The following is a 22,433-nucleotide window of genomic DNA, read 5'->3' as shown; positions in this document are numbered from 1 at the left end:
AGGAGTTTCTCAAGAAAGTCATGAAAGATCAAACAAATAATGTATGTATAGAAGCACGCAAAAGTCATGTACTAGAAAATTATTAACCTCCTAAGTTTCAACAAATTGATGACAATAAAAATTTATATCAACATATCATACACTCGTAAAAACTTACAGAAATACTAATATTGATAAAGATTTCATGATGAAGTAATTTGTCCAATCATTAAAATGAAATGCCTTGATTTAATAGTAAGATTAAAACTCTAAAAATTTTGAGATTTTAAGTTTGAGTCTCGCCTTATATAAATGTATAAATTTTCATTTGAATAAAAACTAAGTAATTAATCGTATATAATTTTCATATTACGAAACATGAGCATTTAAAATCTCAAACCTAACTGCCTACATGCTTAAGATGATGAAACTTTATTTGCAAATCATAAAAATATTTAGGTTAAAATATGTTTTATGCACTTTTCATAGTTTTGGAATTTAATTCATATACTTTTATTTTAGGGATTTAGTCCTCTACTTTTTAAATTTCAAAATTTAGGTCTAATTCTTAACACTGCTAATTTTTATTAAATTTATTGGTGTGACATTTTAAAATATAAAAGATACTCATTTAATAATCATGTAACTAAAATAACGACGTTGTAGTGAATTTGTATTTAACAAAATAATTTTAATAGCGTTAATAATTGGACTTAAAATTTGGAATTTAAAAGTAGATGAACTAAATCCTAAAAAAATAATACAAAGACTAAATTTTAAAATTACGAAAAATACATAAACTTATGGCATATTTTAACGAAATATTTAATAATACTCATTTGTGAAGCCTACAATAGGGTTAATTGGATTGAAAAGTGTATGAAACATTCCACAATAAATCAAAATAAAATTTTAATTATTATGCTAAATGTAGTTAATATTAAAGTCAATATTATGTATATAATAATTCATCATTCAACACCTAAAATACAAATATAAAATTCAATAAATTTAAAAACATAATTAAAATCTAAATCTATTTAATTATTCTTTGCTATTAGTTGATCGAAACAAAATTCAAAACTTGTCTGGTTTACTACTAGAATGAAGCATTCCAGCTTATACATACAGTATCGAAGTGGAATTGACCATCTTGATACAGTTCCAACGTCCAATAGCAATAGAGATTTGGAAGGAACAAAAGAAACCGCTGAAAAATAAAACTAAAACGAACATTTGCCAATATAGAGGCCCATCTGATAATCTCTTTGTAGAGTTATCCCAGTTATGCCAGTGATGGCCGAAGGTGAATCCTTCTAGTTTTGAAATGTCATCCACCCATGGTTTATGTAAAAATTTCACTAAAATTAGAATACAAGGACAAAGTCCAAAATTAACTCATAATACAGTTCAATTTAACTTTAGTCCGTATACATTATTAATATAAAAAAGAGAGATAAAATTAGCATTTTCACTCAAGAACAAAAGAGTTTACATTTCTTTCCAACAAGCAAACACTGTGATCTACGTAATCTATGTTTAATAAAGAACAAAAAGGGTGGGGGGGGGGGTGATAAGTTGGTCAATAAAAATTAAAGAAGACATTTTCACACATCGGTCAATATCAAAGAAGATACAATCACCACATAAGCTAGAAAAAAGAAAATGGCTATCTGAACGAAAAACTTGGGATTTTCTCTCATGTTCGGAGATGTAACCGCCCTGCAAAACCAAAACCACAATTTATTCATCCTGTTAAAACCTTGTGGATGGTCAAAATGGAGTACAAAAAGATATGGAAAGTGAAATTAAGATACAGCAGGTGGCTTTTGTGGATGGTGCAACCAGATTTTACCTTGCAATTCGCTGTGAAAAACGATGAAATGGCAAACTCTGGATGAAAACAATTCCTGGTCCTGTTAGAACGGCTGTAACCAAATTGTCACCCTGCAGAAAGAACAAAAAAAAGTTACAAGGCCATATGCGAACATCCCAGTCACAGGCATTGAACAAAGTCCTAAGAAGAAGTAGTGTAATCAACCAAGTGCCATTCAGTGTGCTCATAATAGAGAATCAGAAGATCTGACTTTTATTGACAACAGTGGCAGCTACCAGATGACAATCTTATAATTTCACGTCATAATTTGTCAAAGATTAACAATATGTAATCGCTAATTTTTCTATGCTCTGTTCGGGAACATGGATTTGAGAATTTGAATTCCATTTATCATGTAAATTGTAAGAATGAAATGCATATGTTATGGATAAATTAGTTAAGATTCAATATAATGTATATTAGAAAAGTATAAAACATGGATTTGTCAAATCCAAAATAATTTTAAGAATTTCAATTCATTACTAAATAGGCATCTACCAAATCCATGGATTTGAGAAATTAACATGAGTGCGACATTTCTAAATAGTTTACTACTTAATTTACACTATTTTTGAAATTCAAATCCAAATTCTAAAATCTTAGTTTCCAAACGCTACCCTAAGGAATACCGTTAACAATAACAAAATTGTTGGCTGAAATAAAATAAAAAATGCTTATACAGGCACACAATTGTAAAAAGAACAACATACATGCACCAGTACCCCCACTCAACTACTTCCGTATCAGAGAAAAGAACTAACCGAAAGCATCTTACCCCAAAGACTGCTCTTCTTATCGGACCATTGTATTTGATTTGAACATCGATGGAAGAAGTAAGGGCTGCAATGCAGGAGATATCAACTGCCAATACCTCCCCCACCTCAAGATTTTTCTGCACAACTAGCAAAAGAAAGAAGCCCACAGAATCCCAATGGTCAGCTTACCTAGGTGTATAAATCTATAAAGTCAAAATTTTGCTGTAACTAGTAAAAGGAATATGTTATCAATGATTGGCTAAACAATAGGAAAAGACTTCTTTGTCCTTTTCTTTTTCTTTTAACTTTCCAGGAAAGGAAGGCTAAAACAAAAAGATCATAAGAAAAATAGAACATGCTCTTTCATGACCTCTAATGTGCTATCTTTTGAACTCAAGAAACTCAAAAGACGACTAAAGGACGTACGAAAGAAAAGCTACATACCAGATCCACCAGCAAGGATAAATGCAAGCCCCTGGCCAGTTAACTTCTGTCTCAGAAATCCCTGTTATGCCAATAGCACATCCATCAAATACACGGATAAAAACAGCTTAAAAAAACTGTGAACTAAACCAAAGGAACCAAATCTGAAATATATCTGAAAAAGATCTTTGAGGGGTAATTATTCTGTCCACTGCCAGTGGAATACAAATATTCCATAAGCAGATTCAGGACATTAGCATTTGCCCCTAAAATAAATTTAAAAGTTTTTAAAAATAATATAAAGGACACATGTCAATGTCCGAACTCTGCTTCTGGAATTTTTTTATTCCACTGGTGGTGGACAGGATAATAACTCGATCTTCAAGTACAGCTTGCATAAGCATCCAAGAGATGAAGGAAAAATGAGAAGAAAATTAATTTATCGTTATGTCACCTCTACACCAGTTACAACATTCCGTGGCCGCTGATCAACTGTATTATTGACCTTCACATCATTGATAGAGCAAAGAAATGCATCTGGCTACAAAACAAATTTACAATATGGCATTAAGACACCAACTAGTGCAATAAAAAACAAGCTAATTTTGCAACAAAAATGAATTCCCTTGAACAAGTCAGCTACCTGACATAAAAGCACCCCACCAAACATTGCTAAATCAATCTGTCAAAATAAACATGAACCAGTATCAACATGTAGCTCACAGTTAGCATTAACAAACAACCATTTTGGGATCATGAAGTACTCAGACATGACATGCACTATAAATAAGTAAATAATTATTGAGTTTGAAATACAAACCGGAAGAACCCTTGCAAGAGAAGGTGCAGCAATGCCAACAAATCCATCATTTGGACCATTATTGCGAAGAGCAATACTAGTTATGCTCTTGCCAAAGAGCCACTGCCACATGCCTACCTCATTTTCAGGGACATAAGTATTTTCCATCTCAATGGACCCAGACATGAAGCACATGGAACCTGCATTTTGTTATAGTCCACATCAACTTTGCATGAATTGAATTTTACATGATAACAAACAATAACTAACAAATGCAGCAAGCCAATCATCTTATTGATCAAGCAGTACTCCTTACTGATCTTCAGTAGAGGATCTAATGTGATCGTAATTATAGGCAAAACCAATAGGATACAACTAGATAGTTCAATTGATAGTAAAGTAACTTCTCCATTATATTCAACTTTGACACTTCTAGCCACTACTTGTACTACAATATGATCTTGGCAATAGAAACTGTAGCATTTCAAATCGTAGAATATAGAGCTAAACTCCTAGCCTAGCAACCAGGAATTTACTTAACACAATATCTAGAAAGCCTCATCATTCATGAATTTACCATGAGACATTAGTGTATAATCACCAAAATAATTAAACTATGACGACGGCCAGCATCATGAAAGCATGAAGACCACATACCTATATTAAAACACAAGACTATAGTAGCATTAACCCAACCAAGGGATACAACAAAAGAAAAATAACATACCGGGTTTTGCAATAACCTTTTCTTGTGGCTTCAACATTATCTGGTAAATGAAAGAACCATTACCAAGATTAAAAAAAAAAAAAAAGAGTTTTACAATGTAGGTACGAGATCATAGGCTAAAATCAAAAGAAAATTTCTTGATAAAACCTTGGAAGTACCTGAACTATTTGAGCTTCACCCCCCAATATTTGAAATGGGGTCACAGCATCTTGCGGACTCTACATGATTTTGTATCAACAAGAGATTATTGCGGATATAAACATACATGCTCAGACATCCAAACTACACAACATTAACATTCTAGTTTCATTCGGAAACTGTTTCCCCAATTCGGCAAACAAACTAGCTAACACTTTGGTTACTGCAGTCTATACAAATTTGTATATAACTTGGTTATAAACGGATCAATTTCAAGAGAAATTGAATTAAAGTAAGCTCTAATTAAAGAAACCCCAAAATTTACAAAGCTTCAACAATGCGAGTAAATCCTAACAGATAAACTGCAAAAGTAAAGCCTAAATTCCATTAAAATTTCACGCCAGCTTGTGAATCTTTTTACCTTAGTTTTCTCATGAAACAAGCAAAAAATCAGTAAAAGGCTGAGAGCAAAAAGAAACATTGCTTAAGAACGTTACCTGATACACGTAGGGTTGAAAAGGAGTGGAAAAAAAAGGGGCAGCCATGGACGAGATCTCGAATTTGAAATTAAATTCTTCGATTTCGAGATTTAATCCGAATTCTCTACACTTTAATCACACATGAGGGGAAAGTAAATTAAAAAATAATAATAGAAGAAATCTTGTTTTCTATGCGTTTGTTCTTTATCGAAGCAGGCGATCTGAGATGAAATACGTGGAAATTTAAGTTACGAAATTAGCCTCGATGATTTCTGTTGTTGCCGGATGAACTCGGCGGATAGAGAATGTTGCTTAGTGGCTTTTTAGTCATTTAGATTTTGATCCGGTAATTATTGCATCTTTTGATGACATGGCGTCATGTTATTGGCAATGTTTCAAATCTCGACGTGTTCCGGAATTGTTAAAGTCAATTTTATGTTTTTATTTGGTAAACTTATAATGTAGATACCTGTACTATACATTTTGACTAATTTAATTCTTCTGTTATAATTAAATCTTAGTTTTTTTACTTTTCGAATTATGTATTTTATTGATTCTTTTCGTTCATTCTATAAGTATTTTAATGTGATTTTTGAAATATCTAATGATGTAAAATATGTTTTTGTAGTTCACAAATATTACACTTTCTTCTTCTTCTTTTATTTTTAAGTATGAAGAAAAAAACTATCCAATTATGTAAGGAGTATCAATATATATTACATTATTACATCTTTTTACATTAAACATTTAGACAAAATTAACAAAAATTAGCTTTGGGGTTGAAAATACATATTTGAAAAAATAAATTGAAAATAATGAATGATTAATTAAATAATAATAATACAAAGACATTTTAAGATAGAGGAGAAGAATCTTCAAAAAAGAAAAAAAAGAAAGATGGGAAAAGTGCAGCAAGAGAAGCTTCTCATAGGCCATAGCTACGAGTTTGAGGTGTCCCTCTTAATTTACAGTTTATGTTCGAGGTTTGTGACTATCTCTCTCAATGATGTTGTGTCTAAGGTTTGGACCTATGTCTCCTCATTAAAAATACAATATATTTTACCATTATATCCAAGCTTATTTGTCGGATTAGAATATTCATGAATCTTCAATTTTTTATTAGATTTTAACAATATTTTAATTACTGTTTGTAGTATCTATAAATAGTAATCCTCTAATAATTTTATTTTATGGATTCAAAATTTTCCATACAAATTCATTTTATTTTGGATTTTCAAATTGCATTATAAATTTTCACTTAAAATATTATTTGAAATTATTAAGTTGGAATATTTAACACATTCAAATATTCCACCGATAATTTAATTAATTAGATTCGAATAAATTACTTAAATTTAATATAAATAGTAAAAAAATTCAAATTCTAAAATAAATTTACAAATTCAATTGGATTAAATTCAAATAACTATTTTAGACATGGTTTCCCGGAATGCCATCTACACCAATAGTTAAAATGAATCCCCACTTAATCTCAATTGATACCTGTCGTTTTTTTCTTTTCTTTTCTTTTTTTAGGGATAAAAGGCAACACTATTTTGTTCACGTTTGGTCTTTATTGCACCCTTTTTATATAAGTTTCAATTCAGTTTAGGGAAAGCATTGTTTTTAGGGGCTTGGAACGGATTTATGGGATGTGATAAAATTTATTCTTTTTTGAAAAATATATGAAATGCTTCTATACAGGATCATCAATTATTTTCCACATAGGCATATGCCTTCCATGGGATTCTTTTTATTGACATGTGTTTTGCCTTTTCTTCATTGATAAACATAACAATGACTTTAAATATCAGGAGTTTCTTCACCAACCTCCAACTCTTCTTCAATTTTGTTTCATTTTCTTTTTAAATAAGAAAAGAGACGAGAGCCAGTAAAAAGGAAAAGGAAGAAAAGCACTAAACTTATATTTGATAGCACCATCTCCTTGTATTTTGTCCTATTAGGAGTAGTTTCGTATATCTACAATTAAGAGTGAAATATATCAACTAACTAAAATTGAAGCTATTTCTCCCAAATTGGAGAAAAATTCAGGGTCTGTCGCTGAAAATAGTGAGACTCATAATTCAATGAATTCTTCACAAGCTAATTGGAAAAAGTTTCAAACAAATCTGACGATACTGTTTTTCTTAATAGATCCAAGCTTTTTCGTTCTTTAAAGTTTTGATCAAGGAAATTCTAAGTTATTTTTTCTTCCTTTATTTCATTGATTTTTGTTGCAATCTCATCCATTAATATCATTGTTTTTCGAAAACACATTCATCAAGATCATCCGTAGAAAGAAAAAGGAAAATTGATTTTGACGCTTCAAATCCTAAACCAATACTGTGTCAACCACCTGGTTAGCTAGCTGTCATATGAAGCTTTTTTGTGTTGCATATTAATGGCTTGTTTTCTTATTGTTGGAGATGAATGATAGAGCAATAATTGGAAAGGAAGATGGGTTTATCCCCCATATAGTTGAAAACAACAATATGTATAACTAGGCGAAAAAGTATCGCGCGTTTTTAATAAACAGGGGAATTCTGTTTAATATCTCGATGCGAAATTAAAAACCAGTCCTGCTTGTACTTAATGTTTTCTCAAGTTTATAAAATATAAATAGCAACTCCCCCAATATGTAACTTTGGACCAAAAAGAAGTATATAATAATAAGCCAACGAAATAGGAAATAATAGACAAAAAAAAAAAAAGTAATGGAAGAGATCTGTATGGAGTTCAAAAGGAAAGAGAAAAAAAGAAGGGGTTTGCAAAATTTCTTTCTTTGCTTCACACGTTGCTGTTGCTTTAGGGGATCAAATCCAAAAAAACTGGGAACCATTTCCTCCCTATTCGTATGTTTGATTTATTTACACTATCAATGGAACAATCCACAAGCTTTCTTCAATACACTAAATACAACAAATATGAGCAACACCATCACCACCTTCTTGGAAGCCAACACCCTAAGATTTATCCTTAAACCGTGTTTTCTCATTAATCTCGTTGTTGTTGTTCCCATCATTAAAAGCCAAGAACCAATTAAGCAAACCAGAGTTTTCACGATCTCACCTGATCCGTTCAGGTTTACTGCATCACCTGGGATGTTCACATAGAACCACTTAGAACCCACATCATTATCTTCTGGGCGGTTTAGGCCAAGGCTTTCATTCAACCAACTGGATAACCAAATAAGCAACTTTGCAAGCCATGCAACCTCATCATCGGAGATGGGGCGTTTCATCCAGTCACCCTTGTATGTGACATTAGATGATGTTTGGTCGCCAACTCTTCTGGGCTTGAAGAGCTCATCACGGGTGTGTTGAGGCTGTCTCAGTTCAGGTGAAATTGGAATTGGCTTCACCGTAGAGCCACCAAACAAGTAGCTCACTTTTTCTTTTAATGAATCTATGATCTGCAGGCTGGGCGCATGTGCAATATCACCACCTTGCAACTCAGCTTCTGCACGCAATATAAACAACTACACCAACAAAATCATTGTCAACAGATGACAACACGTATTGCTATAGATTAACAAATGTTAAAAGTTAAAAAAACCTGAAGTAGTCGTTGTCCTCCATCTTCCCCATCACTAAAGAGTTTTAGATCTTTGTTCCAGTTTTCATGCAAGAAAGATCCATCAGCATCACTTTCACATAATCCATCCTCCCAATCCTGATGTCACCAATAAAAGAAATGGTGAAATAAAATGTGATGCTGAGACAGACAATTGCGCATATATGCTCAGTCTTAACAAATATGGGAGTGCCCAATGAACCCACCTTAGAAAATATTACGAACTGATAAATGAATTTTAAAAAAATGAAACCTCTAGATTTGGAGCCTTATTTGCTTAAACAGATGAGCGAAAGGAAAGAGTATAGAGATTCAGTTCATAATCTACCTTCAATTGTTCACGAATTGAAGGAACAATTCTATACAAGCTATTGAGTGCTGATTTGCTTGATACAGCTTGTTTAGAATGAAAAACCACATCTACGTTCTTTATAAGATCAACCAGCTCTTTAGAGGATGTCAACAAACTTATAACCTGTAAAATAAGATAAAGAATGAGAAAATTCTTAGAAGAAAAATAGAAGAGAGTATTCTACCTTAAATCATAAGAAAGCCTAGGTACATATACCAATTACCACTACCAAGTGCACACTGTTATCTGCCTTATTTCAGCATTCAGCTTAATACTTCTCTTGTTACTACACCTTAAGAACACAGTGTTGGAAGCCTATAAGATGATACTCAACCACGACTGAAAATGAGAGGGAATCTGTACCCTAAAACCATGAACATGCTTCTAGCAAGCCTAGACAAACTTTTATTGTAAGGTCATCAAAAGAAATATCTTCCTCTAGAAGTCACTTGCCATAACTCTTCTAAAACACATACAATTTTGGGGCTTAGCTTATAGAACAATTCAAAATCTAGGCTTAATCTCCTAGGTCAGAACAACCGAAGCACCCCACCACAGCAACCCAAATTGAGTTGCCTACTAGAGAGCTCCATACACCAGCATTTCACAATGTGAAGGAAGGAAAAAAAATGTCCTTTCAGAAACTCAGACCTTTAAATAACCTCATAACTATAGGGCAGACTAGTTAGGATTATCCGACTGCAACCAGAATTTTTGGCTTCAACCAACCTTATATATATGGCTAGACCATCATATTTAAATCAGAAGTAATATACACAACATTTACTTAAACAAATTCCAGAATAGCTACAGTTAAGAAGCAAACCTTCAATACCATCTGGGCAATTACTTCTGGATCTGTATGAAGGAACTTGTGTGCAAACCCAATAAAATGCATAACCAGTGAACTGTAGTATAGAAAATTAGACAGCACAAAGGCTTGCCATACAGGCGAATATCCAGAATTTTGAGACTCTGTTTCTTGATTCCTCACATCTTTACTTGATCCATTGATAACCACATCAAGCTCTGCAAAATCATCCAAGCTAATTGTCCAAGGCTCCATATAACTAACCCATACAGAGAAAACCTGAGATGTATTCTTCATTGAAGTTCCCACAGGAGAAAACAGGAATGTTCTCAGTATAAACCTATACAATGGCCTTTGTATCCAAGAGTTCCAAGAACCAACCGAACACACACTAGGCGACAAGGAAACCAAGTCCCTTGACCCCCCACTGTCAAAACCACCAGAAACTCTCCACCTTGGACTTTCATTACACTCAATATTGTCAAACCCATCTGTACTCATCACTGAGCTTAAATTCAAGTACTTCACAAACAACTTCACCACCTCACCCAGCCCGCTTGTTGGTGGGATCTCCCCCAACATTGACCTAAACGGAAACGACACACCAAAGGATTTGCATACATTAACAGGTAGTGGCGAAAAATCATTATCAACCAACCAATAATGCACAAAAACGTTTACCAAAAACTCAGCACGAACTATAACAGAACCATCACACTTCAAAGAGTAATTCAAAATTGAACTACGATAGGGTTGGTGAGCACCCAAATCAAATATAGGCACAAATGCACGAAGATAACCATATAAAAGCTGTATATAAAGATTACCCTCAAATTTTTGCTCCATTTCACGCTTACTTGACCCTGAAAACCCCCGAATTGAGCGCGTCCAATTCTCTAACCTAAACTTCCTGCTTCGTTTTACAGAATTCGAGTCCAAGTTTTCGCTGTTCCCTTTACAAACGGGGTAATAAGCGAACCAAAACAGGTAGTATTCGAAAACATTCAATTGAATTTGACACAAAGAGCCCTGAACAGCATCTTCCTTGACTTTACCTTTAAAGAAAGGGCACAAATCGGATATAACCCGGAAATATTTTTCGTTAGACAACATGAAGCGGACCCACTCGGGGAGGCGTTCAACAGGGAAAACGTATTTGACAAGGGAATGTCGATCAACAGCTGAAATTGAGTTCATCAAGGTTCCGTTTGGGGAAAGGAGAGAGAAGATTTTGGAGGATAAATCTGGGAGGCTAGATTGAGAGGCAAGTTCGACCCATCCATTGGACGGAGGTTTCTGAGACGGTGGCGGAGGAGGCAGTGACGAGGCGTCATCGAAGCCGAAGAGTTTGCAGATTAGGATAGGGAAGGTGATGGAGAAGAAATGGCGGGATTGGTCAGGTGAATGCGATTGTAGGAAGAAATCGATGGAGGCGCAGGTGGCGGAGATTTGGGAGGGAGTGGTGGAGGCGAGGATTGCAGAGGCCAGGTCTTGGGATCGTGAAAGGGAATCGACGGCGTACGAGTGAGGGAGCATTATTAAATTTTACGGCAAAATTAAAAAAGAAAAAGAGATTAGGGTTTTTGCTTTGCTCGGAAAAGAGAGACGCAGGGGGAAAGAAAAAGAGAGAGGAAGGGTTTTGGCCTTAAGCTTTATGAGAGAGAGAGGGGGATGTTTTTAACTTTTCTAATTTAAATAAAAAGGAGAAGCAAATGTGGCGCGTTTTTAAGGGGGAGAGGATTTTTGATGGAGAATGATGGATAAGGCCGAATTTCGGCATAACTTTCTTCGGTGGTACCGTAGAGCTATTGCGTTGCCGATTTGAATTAATACGGGTTTTTCTTTCTTTTTTTTAAATCTCTGCCAATCAAAGAAAGCAATAAATGTTGGTAAGATTTCTTAGCTCTAATAAAGTTAAAGCTGACTGATACCTCAGTTTGAAATTTATGTTGTTTCTTTCTTATAACTCTTCAATTATCGAATGAATTCTTTTACTGAAATGGTATTATTCTAAGAATAATTTAAATTTTGTTTTTATACTTATTAAATAAGAATATGAAATCATCTCCCACCTGCAAGATGATCCTTAAAAAATTTATAACCCATAATATCTATTTTAAATTTATGACCAGGGGCGAAATTAGATGGGGTATGTAAGGGTCCTACTTCCGAAAAAAATAAAATTTATCTTTTAATTCTATAAGTATTGCAAAGTTTTAAGTTAATTTAGTGGTAAAATTGTATTCCAATCTATCTCAAAATTTAAAATTAAATTATACCCTCTCCAAAACCAAAAATAAAAAGTTTATTCCTTTAAAAATATAAAATTTGACATTAATATAATGTTGCAATTATATTTTAGCTCACTTCAAAATTCTCTAAAAAAAGGATTTGAATTTTGAATCTAATTATTATAGCGATGATTGAAGTTAATCAATAACACCATTACCAACCAAAGAATCAAGCCATAACATGAAGGTATTAGCCACACTATCAATTTGTCATTTCACCAATGTGTTTGATTGTAATAATGGAAGTTGTGCACTTTCTAAACAAACCATCTCAACTAAGAATCAAACATTCAATTAATACAAATGAATGTAGAATAGGATCATAAAGTTTATCTAACTCGCAGATTTAATTTAGGACTCTAAATATTTGAAAAGAAATTTGGATTTTAACAGAACTCAAACACTATCAAATCCAAGTCAATTAAAACAAATAACTAAGATAAATAAAATAGAACAATAAATTAAAATTTAGAACAATAAATAAGAAAATAAATGGAAAAGATTGTGGCGTATAAAAGCCTTAAAAACAAGAAAATCCACAAACCTTTCAAACGGCTCTAATTTCCTCTCCAAGAAAGAAAACTTTGTAATAAAAGCTGATAAATACAATATTGAGATTAAGCCTAAAACCCAAAACCAATATGATTTAAACTCGAGTTAAAAGCTCGAAACTTGTAATTTCCGTAATAATCTCATCCAGAAATTCCGCTTGCGCAATCTTCACTAAAACGGTTATAACTTAAGTTGCCGAACTCAAAATCGAGTGATTTGAAGTGTGTTTCGAAACTAAGAGATGGATCTTCGAATACTATAAAGACATCTTAATCTAAAAATGTCAGATTTCATCCAAAAATTTGTCGCAAGTCGACTAATCTTTTCAGCTTGAAATTTGACAGCTTGGTTGAATTGATTTTAATACATTTCATCTATTCCATGCATGTATCATTCCTCGTTTCCTTAAAAAAATTCGTCCTCGCATACTGATTTTAATCGAATCTTGGTTTGATTTGCTTGAGTTTTAATCTTATTGTCGGGCCTTAAGGTAGTATACGCTCATCACATCTATGAACCTGAAATTGAGTGTTGAGACTCATATTATCCACACTAACAAGGCAATGTGTATGCATAGATGAGGTTTTCACCGGAAGAATGGTATCACTAGGAACCTCTGCTTCGTCCTCACAAATTTATTGGAACTAAAAGTCTCGTATTTCATCTTTCAGACCAAAGATAAATTCATCGGAAGGATTCTTGAGGGAAGCAAACTCAATTGCACTGAGAGATTAAATATATTTGACGTCATTACTTTTATAATGAAAAGTGGACGAAAAGGGAAACATCAAAGTTTCTGGCCAGAATTAACCATGAGCCTAACTCTAGTTTTCTGTTTATCTATCTAGCTTTTTCTTCCTCTGTATCAGTTATCCAAAAAAAAAAAAAAAAAACCCTCTAAATAGTTTCACTTATTTGAGTACCAACCTATCTTCCGGTTGGCAGTTTCTTTTCACTCTTTCAACTTTTTTTGTTTATTTTTCCTTTAATCAAATTGTTTTCACAATATTTATCTATAAATGATATATTGGGCAATCGAAAAGTAACTTGCAACACTTAAAGTTTGGCAACAACATGAGAAAATAGTGGTTGAACACTTTGTTTGGCACCCAATTACCAAAATTCAAACCCTATTGATATCCTTTAATTTATACTATACTTCAATTTATACATTTGATATGATATTCAAATTTTATATTAGCATAAAAGTATAAATGGATATAACTTTTGTGTATATACGTATTATATACCACATGATACGATATTAATAGGAGTACTTTGAAAAGTCTTACAGGTTTCTTGAATTATATATTATAGCTAGATGATCGCACTTCAAAAAAATGTTTATAAATTAAATTGAAGTTTGCTTTTAAATCCCAAGAACACAAAATAAATAAATGAGCTTACTAAAAGTATATCCTTAAATTTATCACACCACAATTTTTAAGTAAATAACTAATGCCATAATCCAAGAGATTGGAGATACTAGAAGTCTAAAGCAGCGATACCTGACCTTTGAGGTGGTAGATATCTCATCACTTTATTCGTTAATGACCTTAATATGTGGTTCAAAATGGCACGGTGCTTTGGTTATTTGTTAGAGTCTTGCAGTGCGAATATGTTGCTTCAATATTGGCCAAACATATTCGAGGTAACCATCTGGCACGACTGTATCGTTCAAAGGATCCTTCCATGCTTCCTCATAGAGCCTTTGATAGACGTTTCCATTATAGCAACCGAGGACCGAGCCAAGGTAGTGGTCGGTGTAATTGAATGCATCTACAAGGGTAATGGCATTTGGACGGACCTGAGAAAAAAATGAGATGAGAACTGGCGGATTTGCAGCAGGCTTTTCATGCTGAGCACCCTATTAACTAAATTGCATTATTGAAACAAACCTGGGAGTACAACAATCTCAGCTGTTCATTTGCTAGTGCACCTTGCTTCGGGGTAATGCAGCTGGTTGTGACGAAATCACCGAGATGTTTGTGTAAAAGATGCAAAGCGTATACATTACACAGAATCTCCAACTGTCTTTTCACTCCTTTCCCTGGTATGTCTTGTTGCAGTTTCTCAATGTACCTGAAAAAACACAAGGAACTATCTTAGAGAACATTTTCAGAAAACAAAAAGTAGCAGCCAACAATAAGTGGGATCTCCTTCAACTTTGGTCAGTAATTCCTTTAAAGATGCCATGAAATTTAATATTTGACGAGCGCGTATATTTCAGCTCCTTCCATCCAAAAAACCAAACAGTGAGAAATTTAGGCTCCCTTTGATTTATTTTTGTTTTCCTTTTCTTAGAAAATGAAAAGCATCGAAGAAAACATGTTTGGTTGAAATCTTTAAAAATGATGCTTTATAAATGTGAAAATAATGAAAACAAGGGTTTTAAATTTTAGATGATTTGGCTCTGGTACAAATTTTTATTTCTATTTACCAAAGGTGTTTTTCAATTTTTAAAACATAGAAAATTAAAATTGTGCCTTAGTATTAATTTTCGGCCCCCCACATTCTGAAAGGGAAAAAAGAGAGGAAAAGACTGGAGAGGCTTACTTGGAAACAACAATTAATTGACAATGAGCAATTGCAGCCTCAAGCAAATCAGGCGAAAGTTCAGAAAAACCTGAAGACAAACAAAGAAAAAGTGAAAGCACATCAAACATATGGACATCAACGATTTCAAAGGAGAGGCTACTGCACAGCCTTAGACTGACAGCATTTAACTATTTGTTTACAATCATAACAAGATGATGTTCATTGAAAAATTCATCCAAAGTTTTAAATTATATGACTCACAGTATGCCAAAAATTTCTGATAAGAATTGAAAGTGTAACCATACAATAGCGAACCATGCAAGAGAGAACTTGGTTGAGTAACATGTCAATGAAAGATACTGATAAAAGAGAATGCTTTTTCTTTAATCAAGGTACAAAGGACGTACCGTCTTCTGGGTTTGAAAATTTGCTAAGGTTTTTTGCGCAGGCAATAGACATCCTAAAAGCCCTCGCTTCAAATGCCTCCAATATTACACTTGGCTTTAGCCAATCTTCAGCTGTGAGTCAATACAAGGAATGAAGTATTTTTATTTACCTAAACAGGTAGTAATTGTCAGTAAGTACAAACTAATATAAGACTGGCACTATGTATACCCAGTACTTGGCAATAGTTTGTAAATAGAATGGAAAAAAACGCTCAAAACTGTTAAGAAAGCAACAATGACTGGCCAATTTACTGATAGAGATAAGACGAATCCTAATTAATGTTTGTAAAAACAAATGTTTTCAATCTTCTGAGACATGAAATTATAAGTTGCAGACAAGTTCAAGAGAACAAAAACATATAAAAGATACCCCTTTCAACTTCACAGCGGCACTGCATGAGGTGTTCTGCTCGTCCCATGTAAGCTGTTGTTCCAACAGGCTTCTTCCCTGACCCCAGCTGGGAAACGGTTTTCATGAGAAATCTTGCAACCTACAGAAACATTCCAGTTACATTTTCATTAAATGGCATCCAGAATCATTATCGACACAAAATCAAAGAATTTTAGAATTCATTCCCTATTTTCAGTTGTGGTATCCCTTTCATGTTCTTTACTATAGATTCATCCAAACCTTTATAAAATACCATGAAACACAAGAAGTACTAGCTAACATGAAACTGAAGTCAGAGATTCTAAAAACAGATTGCAAGATATACTATTCTATACTCAGATCAAGTCTCTGTTAGAATGTTGGAATTCATCCCCTGCCATAAAAAATGAAGATGATGAAAGGTGTCAAAATAAAGATTGATTCTATTTCACATTTCACATACCTGTAAGAGCAGCACAACATTGTCTCCTTCATAGGTACAGGTAGGTATATAAACTGCAAATAACTCAGGGAGCCCACTGTTAGAGAGATAACCATGACCACCACATAATTTCCGGCATTCTTCAATAGCATCCTGCAACCATATTTATTTTGTTCAAGCTAAAAGCATTCCCAAAAAAAAAAAAGAGCCCTTAGGTATAATTGAGTCATTGAATGTTATTCTGTAATGAATGCACAAATTTTTGAACATATAGACAGACTGTTTATGCCATCAAAATGGTGATACAAGCAATGTTAACTAGCCAACAATAAAAATTATTAAAGCTACAGAAAAATAATCAATAAATTACAAGAGTGGTGAAGGTTGGTAAAAGTAACATACTGCAGTTACAGAAGTAGTCATAGATTTTAACCCTGCAGTACATGCATGAGCCTCGGGTAATGTGGAGAAATCACTGGCTTGCAATCTTTGTGTCACATCAGTGTATAGCCATTTCAGCCACTCACCAACAAATCTGAAAGCATAGGCAGAAGCAAGCAAAGGAAAGAGTCTGCTTTGCTGAGTTTTATAGTCAATCACCTGAAACAAAATAAATGAAAAAAAAAAAGATGCATCAGTTTCAGCGTATGAAAAATTAATTCTAAAAATACAGCAGCAGCAATCAGAGATTCTTCATCACATTTATTTGGAAGTTTCTATGGGAAAGAACAAGCCATTACAAGTGATCATAGAAGGTAGCCGTGTATAACAGCAACCCATACTTGAAACAACATGCATATGTGTATAAGATCCAATACATGGTACCTGGGTCTCTGGACCGCCATTCTGGGAACCAAATTGTCTACGAACAGCACTGTACCTTGTTGCAATACAAACTGCTCTAGCTAAAGCACAAGAAGCATCAGATACAATTGTTTGTCGGACATAGACCATAGTGCCATAAACCAGCTGGCGAGGCACATCAGATTGCACAAATTTCCCTTCTCTTGTAACCTGTGAAACACTGAGACATTTGGAGAGGAAAAGGAAAAGCAAACCTCAGAACTGTCAACTTGTTTGTCCATGAAAATTACGCTATAAGAGTGGCAATTCAACTCAGTTATAATTGGCTTCTTTTGGGTGGTCTTCTTTTATTGAGGAAAGAATTTTTCTGAGCAGTCTAAAACTTCTATAGGGTTAAGAGAAGTAGCAGAGAATTTCGCATCTTTCTAACTTCACTGAGATAACTGCTCATTGCAGGAATTATCCAAGAATAACTTCTTGAGAAGATGCTTCCCACTATGCAATTCTAAAATTATAAGTTTCCTCAAATTCTCTCCAGAGAATGGGCAACCAGAGAAACATCAAATGACAAATGATATATTAGCCTTCAGAAAAAAAGTAGAAGTCAAAAGAGACAAAGACGTATAGAGGCATGGTTAGAGAACAAACCGCATTAGCATTTGGTTCCTTGGAATGCGCACATGATCAAATCTCAGAAGACCATTGTCCATGCTGTTATATGCCCCACTTCCAAATTTCATTCCAATATCACCTACTGTTATGCCTGGAAGAGGTGAGTGATCATCCAAACTACGCAGCTGGACAATAAAACCTGAAAACATGAATTCCTGAATTAATATCTGGAATACCAGCTAAATAACATAATAAGTTTAGAACTTACCATGCACTCCATGGTCTTGAGCACCTGTTATAAGACGTGCATAGACCACAGCATGTGTGGATACTTTACCCAATCCACCAGGCCACCACTAGTAATGACAAAAAGCTGATTAGAGAGCGTTAAGTCAAGAAAATACAGGAAGATCAATATACGATTAAAACCTTTTACAAATAATATAGGGTTCCAATAAGAAAACAACGCATTGCACACAAGAAGAGGAAGAGAGAGGAGTAAAGGGAGTCTTAGCCAAAATGCATTGAGAAAACAATTGAAGAACCTCTCCTGATATATTGCTAGAGTGATGTAACTAATCAATGTGAAAGAAAGAATTGGTTAAAGGGTTGTTAAACATATTACTCACTTTGCTTGAAGTCAATGTTGGACTATGAATGACAAATTCATCAGTCTGAGGATCAAATGTTGCAGTGGTCTCAAGCCCTTGGACATTGGAGCCATGACCAAGTTCAGTTTGTGCATAGCATCCAATTATTTGCATCTTATATGCCATTGGCAACCACTTCTCATGCTGTTCCTCAGTTCCTTGTCCTTTAATTGCAGGTATAAACATTCCCTATAAAGGGAATACACATTAGCAGGTTTAAAAAAAAAAAACTTCCAAGTCCTTTTTCTAAGTGTTTCAAATACAGATATGAGCATAATAGAGACCATAATTTTATATTAGATTCGGCAAACTAAATAAGTTAATCAACATATTCGGTGCTTTTCAAACATTTATAAAACGCTTAGCATTTAAATGGCATATACAGTAGCTGTGACGCACAGAAACAGGAAAAGAAAAACAGAACTACCCAGTGAAGATCTGTGAAAGCAGGCTGATCCACATAAGACCTTAGCATATGGGCCTCTTCTTCTGTTACAAGAAGATTTTAATATAAATCAGATAACTGAGGGGAAAATCAATTTAGAGGAAGAGAAAACCAGCTGAAAACAAACCAGAGAGACGAAGCTCAATTATCCGCTTCCATGCATGAGCAGCTTTTCTCAAAGTATCTTTAAACAAGTCCTTCCTGCTTAGCATAGTTCTGTTATCCTTTCGAAAGACCTTAAGAAGATAGCAACATGATTACTTAAATTATTAAAGAATAACATTAAAATTCCAGAAAAGAAAAGCGAATCTAATCCTTTAGTTTAGGTCACTGAAGGAGGGAAAATTTAGTAATCTAGAATTTCGCTCTAACAGCTTCGTGAGAAACAAACAGTAACGCATTACTTCAAAGAAAGACTAAAAAACGCGCCGTATGAGTGTAAACTATAAAAGATTATTGTAAACAGTATCTTTTTAATCCAATTGACGACAAGAAGCCAAACTTTAGCTCCATTGCTTTCCTACATATTCTCGGGAAGCAAACAGAAAGAAAAATAGCTCAGAAACGAATTAACAAACAGTAAAACGATAATATGTTTCTGATATTAGAAATTCCGTTAAAATTTAATAAGCATTTCAGTTCCATCCTCGAAACCAAACACAGAGGAAACTGACATGTGAATCAAAAGAGGAAAAAAGCAACAAAAATTTAGCAATAAAAGAGAAGAAAAAATCATTAAAATAAAGAAACTAAAAATTTTAAATTTCACATGGTTTCAAGTTATAGAAAAAAAAACAAATTTCTTAAAACATAAACGTTGCACTCATCATATAAAGCGAAAAAAAAAAAGAGGCGAGTAAAAAAAATAAATCACCGGATCGCTAGCGACGAGACGAGCCATTCGATCGGAGATTTCATAGTTTTGACGAGAACCAGCCCAAACGATCTTCATCTCTTCCAAATCGAACTCTGCCTTGCGCCTTTCTTCGGCGTGGTAATCCAATGCCTCCATTTTTTTTTCTCGATCCAAATTGAAAATTCAATAAAAAAAAGCAAGAGAATTCGTATTCTGTAATTTCAGATTTGGTTATAAATAATGAGAAAAAATACACAATGCGAAAAGAAAAAAAGAAAGCAAAAAAGGAACAACGAAACTAGATAGGAATGACCTTATAGATACGCGCTTCACTATAATATACAAAGACAACGAGCGGCGGGTTTTATTTTGGTTAAATTTAGTTAATATTGACGTTGCATTCTTTTCATTCTCAAATATTACTTTGTTTTTGTTTTTATTTTATTTTAATGAAATATTAAGAAATTAAAAAGAAAAGACACGTGAAAAATGGAAATTGGACTTATGTCAAGGGAAAAAGGAAAGTGTAGATTCTCTTACCACTTGATAATATCTAAAATAGAGAAATTGACTGGAATATACTTTCTTTTTTATTTCTCCTACGATATCCTTTTTGTTATTTATTTTATTTGTGCTCTTTTTTAAGAGTATTTTGAGATCTTCGTTCTCGAACCTTTCAAACATAAGCTCTAGATTTAAAGATTTAGGGTGGGTTTAGATGGGCGATTAAGTGTGGTGCGTTTAGTTTATTTTTTGTCTCACGTTACAGTATTGCTAGAGTATCTAATCTCATCACCATCACTGTTTTTACACTAACCGCAGGTAAACACAATGCCCATCCAAACTCACCCTTAATCATGCAAGAATTTTTTGTATTTTGCCATTGTAATCCTATCAGTGTTATTAACAATTTTAGAACTTTTTATGTTATGATAGTAAGTAGCGAAATTAAGGGGTTAGCATGGGTCCGGATATTTAAAATGAAAAAAATTTAAAATTAATAAAAATAAAACTACATTTTGACCTTCTTAAAAATATAAATATTTAATTTAATCTTTTAAAAATTATAAAGATATGGCCCGACCCGAAATGTGGGAGGATTTGGGCAAAAATATAAGCTCGAAAAATAAGACCGAGTCTCAGGTAAGGCATTTTTGGACCAGACCCGACCCAAATTCACTAAAGGACAAAAAATATTTTTTAATATTAATTTCTTATTGTTTTCTCCCTATTTTGCTATAATTTTACTATTATATTGCTACTATTTTGTTGTTATTGTTTAGATATTGTATAAAACTTATTTTATTGTTAATTTTGTTATTATTTTAGAGGCATTTGTTTGTTAAGTTGCATCTATCTTAGTGTTATTTAAATATAAATATTTTTTAAAATTTATTTTTAATTTGTTGGGAAATATTTATTTTGATGTTTTAAGTATTTTTGATGTATTATATATATTTTAAAATTATATAAAATAATATAAAAATTACTATGGGCGGGCCGGGTCGGGCCCAAATTTTAACATTTTTATCTGGGTCGGACTTTGACAAAATTTTAGGTCCATTTTTCAGGTCGGGCCTAGCAAATGAACATAAAATTTTTAGTTGAACCCGGCTCGGCCCATACATACTTCTAGATATAGTCTATTAAAATGGTGGAATTATATGTTTTTTATCGTAAAGATTATAATTTAATTTTGACCCCACTATAAAAATTTCTAGTTACACCCTTTATGATAGTGGTTATTTTTTAATGATTAAAATTTTTAATTCATAAAATCTTTAAACTTGAGCAATTAATATAGAAATGAAATTTTAGGAAAGAAAAGCCTGAAATGCTGAAAATTCAAAATTAAACTGTCGTCTTTATTTATAAATTATCTTTTAATCAATTTTAATCTTGTTGTCAATGTATATTTTCAATTATTGAATTAAGAATATGAAAACATTAAACTCTGTTTCAAAATATTCAAAATTGAAGTTTAGTGAAAATTCATGTAAAAATAGTAATTTAGAGACAAAATTTAATGGGACAAATTAAATAGACAAAATAGATAAACTATCAAAATAGTTACTATTGTTTGTCTCGTGTTACATTTTAGTCACTTGTGTTTGAAATGTTACGTTTTAGTCACTTACATTATTGTTTTGTTACGAAATGATCACTCTACTGTTAAAATTTATTACCTCCTAAACGGCAGTCCGACGTGACAGTTAAAATGGTTTTAAATGCCAAAGTGGATATCCAACTGGGATGAAAAAAGTTAATTTTTTTATGAAAATAAAATACAAAAAATTGCCCTAAAACTCAATTTTCTCCATATTGAAAAGAAGCAACAATTAAGGTTTTTTTTTTTTACCATCAGATAAGAGAAGAGCAGAACAACAAAAAAGAAAAAGAAATTGACGCACCAACCTCTATACCTGCTTGCTATTGTGGTTGCCCACAATACATAAATAAACAAATATGAAACATCTTTTTTGTCTGTCACGTATACGAAAAAATATGAAAAGAT

The 22,433-nt window shown here is 33.2% G+C and overlaps 3 protein-coding genes across 4 annotated transcripts; all 3 read right to left on the bottom strand.

Annotated features, from left to right (window-relative positions):
• Nucleotides 1–1,423: 1,423 nt before the first annotated feature.
• Nucleotides 1,424–5,382, bottom strand: LOC105765089 (uncharacterized). The gene is made up of 10 exons (XM_012584007.2): nucleotides 5,195–5,382; nucleotides 4,718–4,777; nucleotides 4,560–4,599; nucleotides 3,854–4,032; nucleotides 3,677–3,715; nucleotides 3,488–3,574; nucleotides 3,055–3,115; nucleotides 2,631–2,755; nucleotides 1,835–1,926; nucleotides 1,424–1,701 (listed from the first exon to the last, which is right to left on the bottom strand). Exons 1-10 carry the CDS (start codon nucleotides 5,240–5,242, stop codon nucleotides 1,587–1,589), a joined length of 846 nt encoding a protein of 281 aa, XP_012439461.1. The 5' UTR covers nucleotides 5,243–5,382; the 3' UTR covers nucleotides 1,424–1,586.
• Nucleotides 5,383–7,940: 2,558 nt separating this feature from the next.
• Nucleotides 7,941–11,700, bottom strand: LOC105765088 (uncharacterized). Its single transcript, XM_012584006.2, has 4 exons — nucleotides 9,928–11,700; nucleotides 9,078–9,224; nucleotides 8,732–8,848; nucleotides 7,941–8,654 (listed from the first exon to the last, which is right to left on the bottom strand). Exons 1-4 carry the CDS (start codon nucleotides 11,446–11,448, stop codon nucleotides 8,052–8,054), a joined length of 2,388 nt encoding a protein of 795 aa, XP_012439460.1. The 5' UTR covers nucleotides 11,449–11,700; the 3' UTR covers nucleotides 7,941–8,051.
• A 2,386-nt stretch (nucleotides 11,701–14,086) lies between these two features.
• On the bottom strand, nucleotides 14,087–20,272 carry LOC105765087 (peroxisomal acyl-coenzyme A oxidase 1). 2 transcript variants are annotated; one of them, XM_012584004.2, is made up of 15 exons: nucleotides 20,232–20,272; nucleotides 19,937–20,131; nucleotides 19,190–19,298; nucleotides 19,045–19,106; nucleotides 18,597–18,806; nucleotides 18,236–18,323; nucleotides 18,004–18,166; nucleotides 17,377–17,575; nucleotides 16,954–17,151; nucleotides 16,573–16,704; nucleotides 16,110–16,230; nucleotides 15,701–15,811; nucleotides 15,312–15,381; nucleotides 14,654–14,837; nucleotides 14,087–14,562 (listed from the first exon to the last, which is right to left on the bottom strand). In XM_012584004.2, exons 2-15 carry the CDS (start codon nucleotides 20,072–20,074, stop codon nucleotides 14,353–14,355), a joined length of 1,995 nt encoding a protein of 664 aa, XP_012439458.1. In that variant the 5' UTR covers nucleotides 20,075–20,131; nucleotides 20,232–20,272; the 3' UTR covers nucleotides 14,087–14,352. The 2 variants fall into 2 exon arrangements, with proteins under 2 accessions (XP_012439458.1, XP_012439457.1); XM_012584003.2 differs by lacking the exon at nucleotides 20,232–20,272 and having other exon boundaries at nucleotides 19,937–20,225.
• Between the last annotated feature and the right edge of the window lie 2,161 nt (nucleotides 20,273–22,433).

Source organism: Gossypium raimondii, chromosome 12 (genome assembly GCF_025698545.1).
Source record: "Gossypium raimondii isolate GPD5lz chromosome 12, ASM2569854v1, whole genome shotgun sequence".
Lineage (NCBI taxonomy): Eukaryota > Viridiplantae > Streptophyta > Magnoliopsida > Malvales > Malvaceae > Gossypium > Gossypium raimondii.
The sequence above is the reverse complement of the archived record's forward strand: the minus strand, read 5'-3'. Positions and strand labels throughout refer to the sequence as shown.